Genomic DNA, 18,059 nt, shown 5'->3' on the forward strand with positions numbered 1-18,059 from the left:
AATAGTAATTCTGAGACAACCGTCTCAGGGCCTAAATGAGAAACTATTTATAAATTGTAACAAACACTGATGAGGCAATGAAATTATAAAAATGAAACAACTGTTTGATAAAGAGTATACAATTTTATGATAGGCTTTGTCCTTTCCTGCACCAAAATAGCTCTTTTCGCAATAATTATTCTTGCTACCAACACTTGTTCATAGATTACCATTCAGGTGATGCTTTCAATGCTTTTATAGATTTTCAAAAATAGTGTTTGTAAATTAATGTTGAATACTTACGATCATATGATACTGAACAGTTCCGCCTCGGCCTTTTGCGAGCTGGCAGCATGGAAGCAGTGTAACTATTAGCAGTCGATACAGTGGAAGACGCTGCCATACTTGTACTTGTTGAAGGTTCATGGTGAGGAGGGGATTTTCTACGAAGGTCGTACGGGGACTGATGGCTAGTAGTGCCATTGTTTACACTAGATGAACTTGTGTTTCCAGCAGATGCCGCAGAGGCTGAGCTGCCGGCAGCATTTGATCCAGTCACTGTGGATGCACTCGAAGCACCACCAGCACCTGGTATATTCTGGTTTGGCACATGACACTGGAGTTCACATGGGTCTGCTAAAGAAACAAAGAGCAATGAGTATGATAATACAGTATACAACTGAAGAGCAATTTAACAATCTCCCCTCCCCCTTGTGTGTGTGTGTGTGTGTGTGTGTGTGTGTGTGTGTGTGTGTGTGTGTGTGTGTGTGTGTGTCCACATTGTTTATACAATTTGTTGCAACAACACACATGTTCTACTCATTATGTACCACATTAGTGATTATAGACTGTGCATGCAACACGCAAATGTGTTGCCAATTATCCATCTTTGTACTCTTTGCTATTCTTTACATATCTCATCTCTTTTTCCATTTTAAACTTGGCTGCAAGCTGGACCAGAGTGTGATGCTAGACACCCCCAAGCCCCTTGAAGTCTCAGTTGTGACACACCAATTTGTAGTGTAGCCCAAGGCTAGGTTACATTGGAAGGTAATATTTTGGTTGAGAGCTGGTGAAGCCAGCAAATTTGAATGCCAAAATAGAGATTGTGGTAACCAACTGACCAGTGGCTTAACATAATGTTCACATTTGTCCTATGATTAAATGCACTTTGTCATATTTAATGCTTTTTTCGTCATCAGAAAGAGCACAGCAAGAGGTAGGCCTATACTCAGAAAACATATTAGATAATTGGCAAGTCTCCACTGAGTATTTTGATACACAAAGTGTGTACATATTTTGCACATATCCCCTGAAAAATGCAATGGGGGAGAGGATGGCACTATATAACTTTTTCATTGCAAGATTTACTGCTCCACTGCTCGTTTTCTCATGGAGTACAGCAATTAAATCAATGGCCAATTTACTAAATTACTGGCCAAGTGTGATCCAGCCTTTGTGTCAAGATTTACCAGTACAGCCAAATGAAATTAATCTGAACATTATTTTATTGGTGCTTGAAAACTGTTGGCACATAGTAAATCATTTGAAGGAATACAGAAACCAGCCAATTTTTTTTTCTAAATTACTTATGCAGATGTGTGTTTTGGGATTTCACCTACTTTCAATTGACTTTATAGCACTATCTGCATATTTATCATCACGGTACCAAAGGAAAAAATTGAACCAGAAACAAATTATGAGACAGAACTATTAGTCACTACATACTTACCTTCGTGAGGTGAAATATATAAAACTGTTGACAAACAACAGTAAAAGTAACATTACGTAGCTTTCAGAATAAATAGCTTCTGCCTTGAGAGAGGACAGAGAGAGGGGCTGGGGAAAGTTAATAGGGAAGGGTAGGTCATTCAGACCCAGGATGAGAGAGAAAAAACTGTGGTGAGGACAATAATTGTGCTCAATCCTCACTATACCCTCTCATCCTGGGGTCTGAATAACCTACCTCTCTCCTTCCCAAGGAAAGAACTCTTAGTTCTGAAAGCTAGGTAGTATGTTACTTCTACTTCTGTATGAGCATTTCATCTTTTTGAAGGTTAAGTATTGTACATCAATTGTCTATAATTTGTCCATATTTCTCAATGTGACCATTCCATTCTGAATACCACAGTCAATGAACTGACACGTCTGTAAGAGTTTCAAGGCAAACGAAAATGGTAAGAAGCTTGAAACATCTTATGTACAAAGATAAGATATTGTGCCCCCACCATTTTAAACACAACACACAGCACATTATCTGAAGAAAAAACTGTGCCACAGAGATGGAATAAAACAAAGATCACTGTATCTATGAGAAGAGTAGCAGAAATGATCCACAGAAACACAATGTTAAGACTGACAACTTGCATTAAATGTTCAGAAACATAAAACTTTGCAGCTTAGAAAATTAGGAAACTGTGGACACATCAATGAGTTACTGATGGAGTCAATCAACAAATGCAAGTATTCAAGTTTAAGAATTTGTTGGAAGGTTATTATGAAATGGAATGATAACACAGGAGACCGCTTACAAAACAGATTGTGATATTATACTAAATGTAACTAATAACTAACAAGATACTACTGAATGCATATAAATAATGGCAGCATAAATGATTTATTTTCTAATTTGCGAGAGACAATGAATTATTGAAACATCTTAAGCGGCAGGTGCTTAAAGACAAGCCTCCAACTACCATGTTAAAGTCTAGCTATTTACAAAATTTCAAGTATTAAGTTATGTGAGGACATTCCAGCTCCTCAATGTATCTGCTTCATATACACAGTGAAGATCACATTAGGCAAGTAATACTACACAGGCACACATTTAACCATCTTTCCACACTACATATAACAATGAATAAAGCCAATGTTTTACAATGGGAAGTACCCTATGACAGGTGTGTTACAGTAGTTTGCATAATATGGACACATATATAGTGTCAGTCGCTGTATTTCTTCAACAGATGAAATGATGGTACATAAATCTGATTTATTCACCACTGTCAATTTCAAACAAAACAATGAAATGCTGGCACACACCTTGAGCACTGAGCTCTTTAAAACTACAGGGCATCACTTTTGACAGTAATTGCATAGCATTTCCAGAAAACCACTACCATTATCTATTATACAAAATCAAACATCCAGTGGCAGTTTATAACAATTACAAATGAGATGTAACACTATTAAGATTTGCTCAAATGCCATTGCACACAGAACATACAGGAGAGTTGTGAGGTTTTTGAGATTTGCAGAACGCTGGGTCGTTTTAGACGAAACATGGTTTCCAATAAATATGGGAACGAAATAGTTAGCAAAAAGTTGATGTTTAATACATGAACGTTAACGATCCATAGGATGGACTTTTATTTCTTATACAACAACGAAAGAAACAAATCAGCTGGTCATATCTACAATGCAAACATAACATCCTTCATCAGAGCAACACGCGTTCCCACACAAAACAATCTGCTTGCTGCTGATCACAACACTACAATAGATAACTTTGCTCTGCGGTGGACAATTAAATAAATATACGACTGTGATACGACTTAAGTGGCGATTAGAACACAATCCGGATCCGAAAGTTTATGAGTATTACAATATACGAAACATATTCGGGAATGAAACTGACAATGAGTACCGTTCAATGTAGAATTAAGAGCTGGTAAGTATACTCTCTCATAATTCCCACCAGTTTTGCCAAAGCCATTCACTCCTTCCCCCTGACGTGCACCGGAACGGTTCACAAAAACGATACATCTTACATAGGGATAAACGGCAGACTCGCAAAATATGTAATTTGACATTGCATAGATATGGTAATTTCTTCCAATCTTCTTTAAAATTATTTTAATGAAACTAAAACGCACATTATATGTTTAAGGCCCTTTACATCTAATATGTTTCAAAACGATTACACATAGTGATCTCACACAAAACTGATAAGCTGTCAATAGGTACGGACATGGGCCTGGGACGAGTCCAAGCATTTCAGTTCTGGCAGAGAACAGCAGTCTTCTCTTACCTGAGCTCGCTCTTGACGGTAGAGGAATGCGGTTTGCATTTTTTCTTCTCGATCTCCGAACGTAAGAACGAGAAGAGGTGAAAGAAGCACTCGGCATTTTAAAATATCCTTGTAATTCTGCAGCAGAAAATCCTAAACAAAGGATACCCTTCCATCAGTACTGGCAGCCATTTTCTTATTCCTAAGTCAGACTAACGAATGGCGAATAGGAAAGCTTCAAGGAGTCACGTGACAGCGTAGAATAGCAGTATGGAGGATAGAAGAATGAAAGAATACGCATGTATATCGTCTATAGTGGCATGTTTTCTTTTGTCAGTCGTTTATGTCGCTAGTTTATATGTCTGGAATTCCCCACATAACAGGTCTGTGCTTCGCTTTCATGGTGTCTTTTGTGAAATATTTTATCTGATAATCATTAACTATTAAGTCGTCTGCACAATGATTACACGTGACGCTGTTGCCAAATGTATTTGAAAAATGTCACCGAGTCCATAAATTTCGGATTTACGCCCGTATTTTATCGTCAGCATATCGCATTTCAGGCAACTTTTAATTTCTTTTTTTCTACATTGTTACAGAGACCACCCATCGACCATAAAGAAAAGATTCTTAAGCGTTTTCATAATGATGTTCGTATCCCCGCTATTTTTATATAGCTTTTCCAGAGAAGGAATTTTAAAAAAGGTAAATAAAAATATAAGAGGAAAAAATATATGAAAGCCAGATGAAAACCATAAAAACTGGCGAAAGACTTCAGTGATAACTCATATTCGAGGAGTGTTAAAGGTATCAAATGATAATATATGGTATTCGAAAAAGCAACTGGAAAGAAAGAAAATTAAGGCATAAGAGTTAACTAACTCATTGAAGGCATATATTTTTCTGCTGTACCTCAACATTGAAGAAATTGAACAATCTATAGATGTAACAGCCTACAAGACAACTAGAAACTTTGCTGAAATCTTTTGATTGGCACTTGTGGCATTATTATATTACAAATATGACTATATGTGCTGATGAGAAATAGTAAAATTACTGTTTTCTGGGGCTCTCACCTCTACTCGAAGCCAATGAAAATTCTTACTATTACAAACTTTAACACAGTGTTAGACAGATTTCTGCTACAATGTCGAATGAACATTGAACTGTGAAGTGCAGTCCAAAGCATAGTTATAATGTTGCTCAGTCTTGATTTGTTGCAAAAAATGTGCTAGGAATTCTTACTGTGAGTTACGTTTTTCTGTCAAAACAGGCACTGATAAGCACTGAAATTCAAATCTTTAAATTCCAGGCTTCAATATGGGAACTTCTGGGATTAAGGTGGCAAGGCCTTTTTCCTGCTGCAGTTATTCCACTCTTGTTAACAATGCTTCTCTTCCTTGGACCTATATGCATGCAAGGTTTCAGTGGACTGTGGAAGCTCTATGCAGGTTGGTATTGGTTTTTAGTTGATTGTTATCAATAGACTTTTAAAGTCTTCATATCTGCTAACGCACACTGCAAACAATAAAACGCACAGCACGTCTTTTGTGTTCTTTATTTCTTCGTTTTCAACAATTTTGTCTTCATTGTTTTGATTATTACTATGTAATAGGTCAGTTTCAGTTAGTTAGTATTATTTAATTTGCAAAGGATATACAAATACATGAATAAATTCATGGACCTTGCTGTTGGGGGGGAGGCTTGCGTGCCCCAGCGATACTGATAGCCGTACCGTAGGTGCAACCACAACAGATGGGTATCTGTTGAGAGGCCAGACAAACATGTGGTTCCTGAAGAGGGGCAGCAGCCTTTTCAGTAGTTGCAAGGGCAACAGTCTGGATGATTGATTGATCTGGCCTGGTAACACTAACCAAAACGGCCTTGCTGAGCTGGTACTGCGAACGGTTGAAAGCAACGGGAAACTACAGCTGTAATTTTTCCCGAGGGCATGCAGCTTTACTGTATGGTTAACGATGATTGGGTCCTCTTGGGTAAAATATTCCGGAGGTAAAATAGTCCCCCATTCGGATCTCCGGGCGGGGGCTACTCAAGAGGACGTTGTTATCAGGAGAAAGAAAACTGGCGTTCTATGGATCAGAGCGTGGTATGTCAAATCCCTTAATCGGGCAGGTAGGTTAGAAAATTTAAAAAAGGAAATGGATAGGTTGAAGTTAGATATAGTGGGAATTAGTGAAGTTCGGTGGCAGCAGGAACAAGACTTTTGGTCCGGTGAATACAGGGTTATCAATACAGAGTCAAATAGGGGTAATGCAGGCGTAGGTTTAATAATGAATAAAAAATGGGAATGCGGGTAAGCTACTACAAACAGCATAGTGAACGCATTATTGTGGCCAAGATAGACACGGAGCCCATGCCTACTACAGTAGTACAAGTATATTTGCCAACTAGCTCTGCAGATAACGAAGAAATGTATGATGAAATAAAAGAAATTATCAGATAGTGAAGGGAGACGAAAATTTAATAGTCATGGGTGACTGGAATTCGGTAGTAGGAAAAGGGAGAGAAGGAAACATAGTAGGTGAATATGGATTGGGGCTAAGAAATGAAACAGGTAGCCTAGTAGAATTTTGCACAGAGCACAACTTAATCATAGCTAACACTTGGTTCAAGAATCACAAAAGAAGATTGTAAACATGGAAGAAACCTGGAGATACTGACAATTTCAGATAGATTATATAATGGTAAGACAGAGATTTAGGAACCAGGTATTAAATTGTAAGACATTTCCAGGGGCAGAGGTGGACAATCTCTTAGTTATGAACTGTAGATTAAAACTGCAAAAAGGTGGGATTTTAAGAGATGGGACCTGGATAAACTGAAAGACCCAGAGGTTGTACAGAGTTTCAGGGAGAGCGTAAGGGAACAAATGGCAGGAATGGGGGAAAGAAATACAGTAGAAGAAGAATGGGTAGCTTTGAGGGCTGAAGTAGTGAAGGCAGCAGAGGATCAAGTAGGTAAAAATACGAAGGCTAGTAGAAATCCTTGGGTAACTGAAGAAATATCAAATTTAATTGATGAAAGAAGAAAATATAAAAATGCAGTAAATGGAGCAGGCAAAAAGGAATACAAACAACTCAAAAATGAGATAGACAGGAAGTGCAAAATGGCTAAGCAGGAATGGCTAGAGGATAAATGTAAGGATGTAAAGGTTTATCTCACTAGGGGTAAGATAGATACTGCCGAAGGAAAATTAAAAGAGACTTATGGAGAAAAGAGAACCACTTGTATGAATATCAAGAACTCAGATGGAAACCCAGTTCTAAGCAAAGAAAGGAAAGCAGAAAGGTGGAAGAAGTATATAGAGGCTCTATACTACGGCGATGTACTTGAGGACAATATTATGGAAATGGAAGAGGATGTAGATGAAGATGAAATGGGAGATACGATAGTGCGTGAAGAGTTTGACAGAGCACTGAAAGACCTGCGTCGAACAAGGCCTCGGGAGTAGATAACGTTCCATCAGAACTACTGACGGCCTTGGGAGAGCGAGCCCTGACAAAACTCCACCATCTGATGAGCAAGATGTATGAGACATGCAAAATACCCTCAGACTTCAAGAAGAATATAATAATTCCAATCCCAAAGAAAGCGGGTGTTGACAGATGTGACAATTACCGAAGTATCAGTTTAATAAGTCACGGCTGCAAAATACTAATGCTAATTCTTTACAGACGAATAGAAAAACTAGTAGCAGCCGACCTTGGGGAAGATCAGTTTGGATTCCATAGAAATATTGGAACACATGAGGCAATACTGACCCTACAGCTTATCTTAGAAGCTAGATTAAGGAAAGGCAAACCTATGTTTCTAGCATTTGCAGACTTAGAGAAAGCTTTTGACAATATTGACTGGAATACTCTCTTTCAAATACTGAATGTGGCAGGGGTAAAATACAGGGAGCAAAAGACTATTTACAATTTTTATAGAAACCAAATGACAGTTATAAGAGTCGAGGGGCATGAAAGGGAAGCAGTGGTTGGGAAGGGAGTGAGACAGGGTTGTAGCCTCTCCCCAGTGTTATTCAATCTGTATATTGAGCAAGCAGTGAAGGAAACAAAAGAAAAATTCGGAGTAGGTATTAAAATCCACGGAGAAGAAATAAAAACTTTGAGGGTCGCAGATGACATTGTAATTCTATCAGAGGCAGCAAAGGACTTGAAAGATCAGGTGAACGGAATGGACAGTGTCTTGAAGGGGGATATAAGATGAACATCGACAAAAGCAAAACGAGGATAATGGAATGTAATCGAATTAAGTCTGGTGACACTGAGGGAATTAGATTAGGAAATGAGACACTTAAAGTAGTAAAGGAGTTTTGCTATTTGGGGAGCAAAATAACTGATGATGGTCAAAGTAGAGAAGATATAAAATGTAGACTGGCAATGGCAAGGAAAGCATTTCTGAAGAAGAGAAATTTGTTAACATTGAGTATAGACTTAAGTGTCAGGAAGTCATATCTCAAAGTATTTGTATGGTGTGTAGCCATGCATGGAAGTGAAACGTGGACAATAAAATAGTTTAGACAAAAAGAGAATAGAAGCTTTCGAAATGTGGTGCTACAGAAGAATGCTGAAGATTAGATGGGTAGATCACATAAATAATGAGGAGGTATTGAATAGGATTGGGGAGAAGAGAAGTTTGTGGCACAACTTGACTAGAAGTAGGGATTGGTTGGTAGGATATGTTTTGTGGCATCAAGGGATCACTAATGTAGTATTGGAGGGCGGACCAAGAGATGAATACACCAAGCAGATTCAGAAGGAAGTCGGTTGCAGTAGGTACTGGGAGATGAAGCAGCTTGTGCAGGATAGAGTAGCATGGAGAGCTGCATCAAACCAGTCTCAGGACTGAAGATCACAACAACAAATTCATTTGAAGGATTTTCAAGTATTGGCTGCTGTGCACTGTTATTGTGAATCTAAAGGAGCAATTACAGTTTTTTAAATATGTATACCATGCATAGAATTCTTGCCTACTTAATGATGAAAACTAACATCCACAAAATTATAATGCTGGAAAATTAATGAAGTGATTTAGTGAATACATAGTACATTAATAATATTTCAGTCTTTTTCTGTTGTTCTTCAATCCCAATAATGTTGTGGTGGTGGTGGTTGTGGTCCTTCCCCCCACCCTCCAATTGTTCATATTACAATTTTAATAATTTGGGATCAGTTTGAACAAAGTACATCCCCATGAGCCATAGATCATGCCATTGGTTGGGATGCTTGTTTGCCTCAGCTATACAGGTAGTTGTACCATAGATGAAACCACTTCTGAGGGGTGGTCTGTTGAGAGGCCAGACAAACTTTGGGTTCCCCGTGGAGGAGTGGCAGCCTTTTCAATGGTTGCAAAAGTCTGTATGATTGACTGACCTGGCCTTGTTACACCAACTGAAATGGCAATGCTCTGCTTGTATTGCATACAGCTGAAAGTGAGGGGAAACAATAGCCATAATTTTACCTGAGGGCATGCAGCTCTACTGTGTGGTTAAATGATGATGGCATCTTCTTGGGTAAAATATTCTGGAGGTAAAATAGTTCCCCAATCATATCTCCAGGTGGAGACTGCTCAGCTATATTTCATCATCAGGAGAAACAAAACTGCCGTTCTACAAATTGGAGCACAGAACGTTAGATGCCTCAATCAGACAGAGAGGTTAGAAAGTTAAAAAGTGAAATGGATAGGTTAAAGTTATAGTGGGAATCAGTGAACTTCAGTGGTGGGAGGAACAAGGGTTAAGGTCAGCTGAATACAGGGCTATAAATACGAAATAAAATTGGGGATAATGCAGGAGTATGTTTAGTAATGAATAGGAATATAGTTATGCAGTGAGCTACTATGAACAACACAGTGAACAGATTATCGTAATCAAGTAGACATGAAACCCGACCCACCACAGTGGTAAAAGTTTATGTACCAACCAAATATGATGAAGAGATTGAAAAAATGTATGAGGGCTATCCACAAAGTACATTACATTTTGGAATTAAAAATAAATAAAGTGTTGGATTTTTTTTTATTATGTACAGATGAAAGCCACACTTATATACTGCTTTTCTACATAGTTGCCATTCAAATTAAGGCACTTATCGTAGCGATGGACGAGCTTGGAAATTCCTTCGTCGTAAAATTCGGCCGCCTGCGCGTTCAACCACGTGTTTACCTCTTCTTTTGGGACAGAAAAGGTGTGATTTTTGTGGATTTCCTGGAAAAAGGCACTACAATAAACTCTCAAAGGTATTGTGAAACTCTGCACAACCTCAGAAGAGCAATACAAAACAAGCGCAGGGGAAAGTTGGGCTCAAAGATCTTGCTGATTCAAGACAACGCCCGGGCCCACACGGCAAATGCCACTCGTGAAGTTCTCGAATCTTTTAAGTGGGAGTTGTTTCCTCACCCACCATACAGTCCCGACGTGGCACCGAGCGACTTCCACTTATTCCCAGCCCTGAAGAAGTAGTTGGCTATGCAGCGTTTTCATGACGACGCACAGCTTCAAGAAGAGGTAACCACGTGGTTGAAGGCGCAGGCGGCCGAATTTTACGACGAAGGAATTTCCAAGCTTGTCCATCGCTACAATAAGTGCCTTAATTTAAATAGCAACTATGTAGAAAAGTAGTATTTAAGTGTGGCTTTCATCTGTATATAATTAAAAAAAGATTCCAATACTTTATTTATTTTTAATTCCAAAACATAATTTACTTGGTGGGTAGCCCTCTTACAAGGTAAAAGAAAGTAATTAGGTAGTGAAGAGAGACAAAAATTTAATAGTGATGGGGGAATGGAATTGGATAGAAGGAAAAGGAAGACAAGGAAAAATAGTGGGTGAATATAGACTGGGAGAAAGGAATGAAAAAGGAAGCTGCCTGATAGAATTTTGCACAGAGCTCAATTTAATCATTGCTAACACTTGGTTTAAGAATCATGAAAAAAGGCTGTATAAATGGAAGAGGCCTAGAGACTCAGAAATTTTCAGGTTGATTATATATTGATAAGAAAGAGATTTTGGGACCAGATTTTAAACTGTAAGACATTTCCGGGAGCAGATGTGGACTATGACCACAATTTATTGGCTATGAACTGTTGATTAAAATTGAGGAAATTCCAAAAGGTTGGAAATTATGGAGATGGGACCTGGATAAGTTGAAATAACACTACTGTTAGAGAGGCTTTTCGAGGAAACGAAAGCAACTGTAAGAATATCAAGAAATCAGATGGGAAACTAGTCCTAAGCTAAGGGAGGTAATGAAAGGGGAGATGATATACTGTGAGAAGAATTTGACAGAGCACTGAGAGACCCAATTCAAAACAAGGCCCCAGTAGTAGACAATATTCCATCAGAACTAATGATAGCCTTGGGAGATCCATGCATGACAGAACTCTTCCATCTAGTGTGAAAGATCGGTGAAACAGGTGATATACCACCCAGTCTCCAAGAAGAATGTAATAATTCAAATTCCAAGGAAAGCAAATGCGAACAGGTGTGAATGTTTCTGAACTATCAGTTTAACAAGTCATAGTTGTGAAATACTAACACAAATTATTTACAGGAGGGTGGAGAAAAACTCTTGGAAGCTGACTTCAGGGAAGATTGGTTTGGATTCTGGAGAAACACTCAAGGGAGTACTGACGCTACAACTTATCTTGGAAGAGAGGTTAAGGAAAGGCAAAATTAATTTTATAGCTGTTGTTGTTGTGGTTGTGGTTGTGGTCTACAGTCCTGAGACTGGTTTGATGCAGCTCTCCATGCTACTCTATCCTGTGCAAGCTTCATCATCTCCCAGTACCTACTGCGACCTACATCCTTCTGAATCTGTTTAGTGTATTCATCTCTTGGTCTCCCTATAAGATTTTTACCTTCCACACTGCCCTCCAATACAAAATTGGTGATCCCTTGATGCCTCAGAACATGTCCTACCAACCGATCCTTTCTTCTAGTCAAGTTGTGCCACAAACTTCTCTTCTCCCAATCCTATTCAATACCTCCTCATTATTTATGTGATCTACCCATCTAATCTTCAGCATTCTTCTGTAGCACCACATTTCGAAAGCTTCTATTCTCTTCTTGTATAAAGTATTTATTGTCCACGTTTCACTTCCATACATGGCTACACTCCATTCAAATACTTTAAGAAACGACTTCCTGACACTTAAATCTATACTCAATGTTAACAAATTTCTCTTCTTCAGAAATGCTTTCCTTGCCATTGCCAGTCTGCATTTTATATCCTCTCTACTTTGACCACCATCAATTATTTTGCTCCCCAAATAGCAAAAGTCCTTTACTACTTTAAGTGTCTCATTTCCTAATCTAATTCCCTAAGCATCACCTGACTTAATTCGACTACATTCCATTATCCGCATTTTCCTTTTGTTCGTGTTCATCTTATATCCTCCTCTCAAGACACTATCCATTCCGTTCAACTGCACTTCTAAGTCCTTTGCTGTCTCTGACAGAATTACAATGTCATCTGCGACCCTCGAAGTTTTTATTTCTTCTCCATGGATTTTAATACCTACTCCGAATTTTTCTTTTGTTTCCTTCACTGCTTGCTCAATATAAAGATTGAATAACAGTGGGGAGAGGTTTAACCTTGTCTCACTCCCTTCCCAACCACTACTTCACTTTCATGCCCCTCGACTCTTATAACTGCCATATGGTTTCTGTACAAATTGTAAATAGCCTTTTGCTCCCTGTATTTTACCCCTGCCCCCTTCAGAATTTTAAATAGAGTATTCCAGTCAACATTGTCAAATGCTTTCTCTAAGTCTACAAATGCTAAAAATGTAGGTTTGCCTTTCCTTAATCTAGCTTCTATGATAAATCTTAGGGTCAGTAGTGCCTCACATGTTCCAACATTTCTATGGAATCCAAACTGATCTTTCCCAAGGTCGGCTTCTACTAGTTTCTCCATTCGTCTGTAAAGAATTCACATTAGTATTTTGCGTCCGTCACTTATTACACTGATAGTTCGGTACTTTTCACATCTTGTCAGCACCTGCTTTCTTTGGGATTGGAATGATTATATTCTTCTTGAAGTCTGAGGGTATTTCGCCTGTCTCATACATTTTGCTCACCAGATGGTAGAGTTTTGTCATGACTGGCTCTCCCAAGGCCATCAGTAGTTCCAATGGAATGTTGTCTACTCCTGGGGCCTTGTTTCAACTCAGGTCTTTCAGTGCTCTGTCAAACTCTTCACGCAGTGTTGTATCTCCCATTTCATCTTCATCTACATCCTCTTCCATTTCCATAGTATTGTCCTCAAGTACATTGCTCTTGTATAGAGCCTCTATATACTCCTTCTACCTTTCTGCTGGGTTTCCATCTGAGCTCTTGATATTCATGCAAGTGGTTCTCTTTTCTCCAAAAGTCTCTTTAATCTCTCTTACATCCTTACATTTGTCTTCTAGCCATCCCTCCTTAGCCATTTTGAACTTCCTGTCGATATCATTTTTGAGATGTTTGTATTCCTTTCTGCCTGCTTCATTTTCTGCAATTTTATATTTTCTCCTTACATCAATTAAATTCAATATTTCTTCTGTTACCCAAGGATTTCTAGTAGCCCTTGTCTTTTTACCTACTTGATCCTCTGCTGCCTTCACTACTTCATTCCTCAGAGTTACCCATTCTTCTTCTACTGTGTTTCTTTCCCCCATTCCTGTCAATTGTTCCCTTATTCTCTCCTTGAAACTCTGTACAACCTCTGGTTCTATCAGCTTATCCAGATCCCATGTCCTTAAATTCCCACCTTTTTGCAGTTTCTTCAGTTTTAATCTACAATTCATAACAAATAGATTGTGGTCAGAGTCTACATCTGCCCCTGGAAATGTCTTAAATTTAAAATCTGGTTTCTAAATCACTCTTACCATTATATAATCTATCTGAAACCTGTCAGTATTTCCACGCTTCTTCTATGTATACAGCCTTCTTTTGTGATTCTTGAACCAAGTGTTAGCTACGATTAAGTTATGCTCTGTGCAAAATTCTACCACGCGGCTACCTCTTTCATTTCTTAGCCCCAATCCGTATTCATCTACTATGTTTCCTTCTCTCCCTTTTCCTACTACTGAATTCTAGTCACCCATGACTATTAAATTTTCGTCTCCCTTCACTATCTGAATAATTTCTTTTATTTCATCAAGCATTTCTTCAATTTCTTCTTCATCTGCAGAGCTAGTTGGCATAAAAACTTGTACTACTGTAGTAGGCGTGGGCTTCGTGTCTATCTTTTCCACAATAATGCGTTCACTATGCTGTTTGTAGTAGTTTACCCGCACTCCTATTTTTTATTCATTATTAAACTGACTGCTGCATTACCCCTATTTGATTTTGTATTTATAACCCTGTATTCGCCTGACCAAAAGTCTTGTTCCTGCTGCCACCGAACTTCACCAATTCCCACTATATCTAACATTAACCTATACACTTCCCTTTTTAAATTTTCTAACCTACCTGCTCGATTAAGGGATCTGACATTCCACACTCCGATCCATAGAACGCCAGTTTTCTTTCTCCTGATGACGACGTCCTCTTGAGTAGTCCCCGCCCGGGGATCAGAATGGGGGACTATTTTACCTCCAGAATATTTTACCCAAGAGGGCGCCATCATCATTTAACCATACAGTAAAGCTGCATGCCCTCGGGAAAAATTACAGCTGTAGTTTCCCCTTGCTTTCAACCTTTCGCAGTACCAGCACAGCAAGGCCGTTTTGGTTAATGTTACCAGGCCAGATCAGTCAATCATCCAGACTGTTGCCCCTGCAACTACTGAAAAGGCTGCTGCCCCTCTTCAGGAACCTCACATTTGTTTGGACACTCAACAGATACCCCTCCGTTGTGGTTGCACCTACGGTACGGCTATCTGTATTACTGAAGCACGCAAGCCTTCCCACCAATGGCAAGGTCCATGGTTCTTGTTGGCGAAGTTTATAGCATTGTAGATTTACAGAAAGCTTTTGACAGTGTTGAGTGGAATTCTATCTGTGAAATTCTGAAGGTAGCAGGGTTAAAATACATGGAGTGAATCACTTATTTTTAACTTCTACAGAAAGCAGACAGCACTTATAAGAGTGGAGAGGCACAGGGGGGAAACAGTGGTTGAGAAGGGAGTGAGACAGGGTTGTAGCCTATCCCCGATGTTATTCACTTGGTGCTTTGAGCAAGCAGAAAAGGAAACAAAGAAGCATTTAGAGTAGGAATTAAAGTTCAGGGAGAAGAAATAAAAACTGTTTGCTAATGACATTGTAATTCTGTCAGTGACGGCAAAGGACTTGGAAGAGCAGTTGAATGGAATGGGCAGTGTCTTGAAAACAGGACATAAGATGAACGACAACAAATGCAAAACAAGGATAATGGAATGCAGTGAAATCAAATCATGTGCTGCTGCCTTTGTGGCTTATATAAGGTTAATTTGATCAACCATAGCCACCCCATACGCTGTTGCATCGTAGAATGTTAAGATTTCAAGTTTCTTTTTTTGTACTTTTTGTATTGCTACTTCACCACCCAGTGTACTCAGAGGAATGACTTTTTATATTTCTTACCTTGGTATACAATCATGGTGCAGTCTTATGTTGTCAGCCTGGTACAGGATGGGGGTTGAGTGTATTTCAGTATTTAGCTGCTTTGTCTCATCAGAGATTACAAGATGGATCTTGTTCATTGTACCAACTAATCAAGTTTTCTTTTCTTTGAGCTTTTTAGCAAGTTGACGAGATGTGAAGATATTGCCTGTTGTCACATTTCTTCCTCCATTTAGAAATGGCTCCATGAGTGACATAATATTCAGAGTGGTTGCTTCTGTCTGTGCATGTCATCTTTCTTGGGCCATAGGGAAGCATTACACGTATATTTTGGTGCTACATGACATCAGTCCAGAATTTAGAAGCACATTTGTTGTGTTAGTTGGGAATGAACTGAGTGAGCCTGCATTTTTTTGCTTGGTAATAGTTGCTCATCTATTGCTATATTTTCTCCAGACCAGTAAGAATGAATACTGTTTTCCAGTAACTTTTCCCAAAATTCAGATGCAGGAGCAAATTTGTTGGCTGGCAGGCTAGATTAGGTTGACTTTTAATCAAAACGGAGAAATTTGAGTGCCTGAAATCTGTCCTTTGGCATATAATGCCCTTGTTGAAGGTAAGCCCCCAAGAATGTGACCAGACATCATCTGCAAACCTTTTGTAAAAATAATACCCCAAACGTATATAATGGTCATAAATTTTTCCAGTTTCTCAAGTGGCGCAGTTCAGTCATTGTTTTTTATTTTTATTTTTTATTACTTTTTGAGAATTTAATTCTGCATATTTATTCATGAGACGTAGCATAAGTAGTGGAACCTCCTCTCTCCTTCAGAACATTCACAATTGATCATCTTCCACAAGGTGAAAAATTGTCAGTCTCCCACTCATTTCAATCCCTAGCAACCTCTTTGTAAAGGCATTCAACTGGGTCTGCTATGATGGACGAGGTGATGATTGAGATAGATCACCATCTGAATCCTCCTCCACTAATCTCTGCTTCTATGCAATATTCTCATCTTCATATGTCTCATTTGTACAAAATCTTCATTTTTGTGAGGAAGCCAGTTTACAATTCAGCGTCATATATATCTAAACAGCCGTAACATTTCTACATCAGAAAGTCTATGCTGAGGAAACATGTTGGAAAATATATTTCATGGACAAAGAATGTTACCAGAATGGCACAATATAAACCATGGCAGCTTGTCATGTGCATCTAGCAAAACACAACATTGAGCAGCAATAAATTTGCATATTGCTGATGGTTGCTGCTTCATTGTTGGATTATTTACATATATTCAGAAGAGAAATTACAGAAGTGTCCTCTTGATTCCTTCCACCATTCTATGTATATTGAATGAAATGTTCAAGAAAATACAAATATTTCATAAATCTTAATATGTTGTAAAAAAGAGAGAGAGAGAGAGAGAGAGACATTGAAGAAAAAAAGTATGCTCACGGGGGGGGGGGGGGGGGGACATTTTAAACCTCTTCACCATTTTAGAGTTAGTATTGCAAGTTAACTAGCTGAGCATAAGCGTTCTGAAACCTGTAATTTCTTAGATTTGTTTGTCAACACTTCATGCATGTAAATGTGTTGACTTATTGTATTTACATTGGCAAGCTAGAATGTAATTCAGGCTCTGCCCATGTTTTGAATGTGACTTCATGCTGAAGGAGTTCAGGGGGAACAAACCACTAATTGGCAGTGAAGGTTTGTTAATTCTAAAGATTAGAAATATAGCGAAACTTTAAAATTGTTTTCGATGAACTTATTGAGTCAAATTACTGTAAAATTCCAAGATTTTTTACAGTATCCTTTAATGTTTTTACAAGGGAGCAACTGACTGTAAGTAACAGAAATTGGAATCCATTGATATAGACATTTTAGTGATGTCCCTTGTGACCAGAGTTTATACTGTCAACGGAAATGGTACATATATCACACACATCGCAATAGCTGCCACCATGGTATAAAATATAGACCATGTTTTGTCTGCAATCATTTGATATAAAATGCTTTTTTTTCAGTCTTTCCTGTGTGCATAATACAAATCCTTAAAACAGTTGATAAATACAATTTCCATGACTTTGATGACGGGAAATCTGCCGTGAAAGATTTTATTTATATACTAGTATTACTGTTAAATTGTTTGCTATTATCATCAAGGAACCTGATATGAAAAACATCTGCCTCCATAACCAAGGTCATTAACCCACTTTTGAAATGTGGGCCTTGTATTTGAGGCTGCTAATTTGAATCCTGCTTATGGAAAAAATTTCATTACCAGTACTTACACAAAAAGGGAAAGAGGGGAATGGTAGATAAAATTCTTGATCTTGAGACATTGTGATAATATCTTGAGTTATATGTCAAACCTATTTCCAGTTTGTCATTGAATGAGGGCATGTGTCACCACTGAGGGGGTTATTCAACTTAGGAGCCCCCTTGGTGCTACTAAAGATAAGTAGGCTGTGTTCCGGAAAAATGCCGTGATCTTTCTATCTCACCATCAATATA

General features: G+C 38.5%; 2 protein-coding genes across 5 annotated transcripts in view; one reads left to right on the forward strand and one right to left on the reverse strand.

Moving 5' to 3' along the window:
- The window catches only part of LOC126268189 (F-box only protein 11), a 53,939-nt gene extending 49,748 nt beyond the window's left edge, over window positions 1-4,191 (reverse strand). Inside the window, exons 1-2 of one of the 3 annotated variants that reach the window (XM_049973796.1) lie at window positions 4,010-4,191; window positions 283-615 (exon numbers count right to left, since the gene is read on the reverse strand). In XM_049973796.1, coding sequence (XP_049829753.1) covers window positions 283-615; window positions 4,010-4,106 — 430 coding nt within the window. In that variant the 5' untranslated portion in view covers window positions 4,107-4,191. Of the gene's footprint in view, window positions 1-282; window positions 616-3,625; window positions 3,942-4,009 lie in introns of those variants that run through there. The other 2 variants (XM_049973797.1, XM_049973795.1) reach the window with 2 other exon arrangements.
- A 67-nt stretch (window positions 4,192-4,258) lies between these two features.
- The window catches only part of LOC126268190 (CAAX prenyl protease 2), a 114,709-nt gene continuing 100,908 nt past the window's right edge, over window positions 4,259-18,059 (forward strand). The window contains exons 1-3 of one of the 2 annotated variants that reach the window (XM_049973799.1): window positions 4,259-4,371; window positions 4,588-4,693; window positions 5,301-5,439. In XM_049973799.1, the coding sequence (XP_049829756.1) occupies window positions 4,259-4,371; window positions 4,588-4,693; window positions 5,301-5,439 (358 nt within the window). The other variant, XM_049973800.1, reaches the window with a different exon arrangement.

This window comes from Schistocerca gregaria, chromosome 4 (assembly GCF_023897955.1).
Source record: "Schistocerca gregaria isolate iqSchGreg1 chromosome 4, iqSchGreg1.2, whole genome shotgun sequence".
Taxonomy (NCBI): Eukaryota; Metazoa; Arthropoda; class Insecta; order Orthoptera; family Acrididae; genus Schistocerca; species Schistocerca gregaria.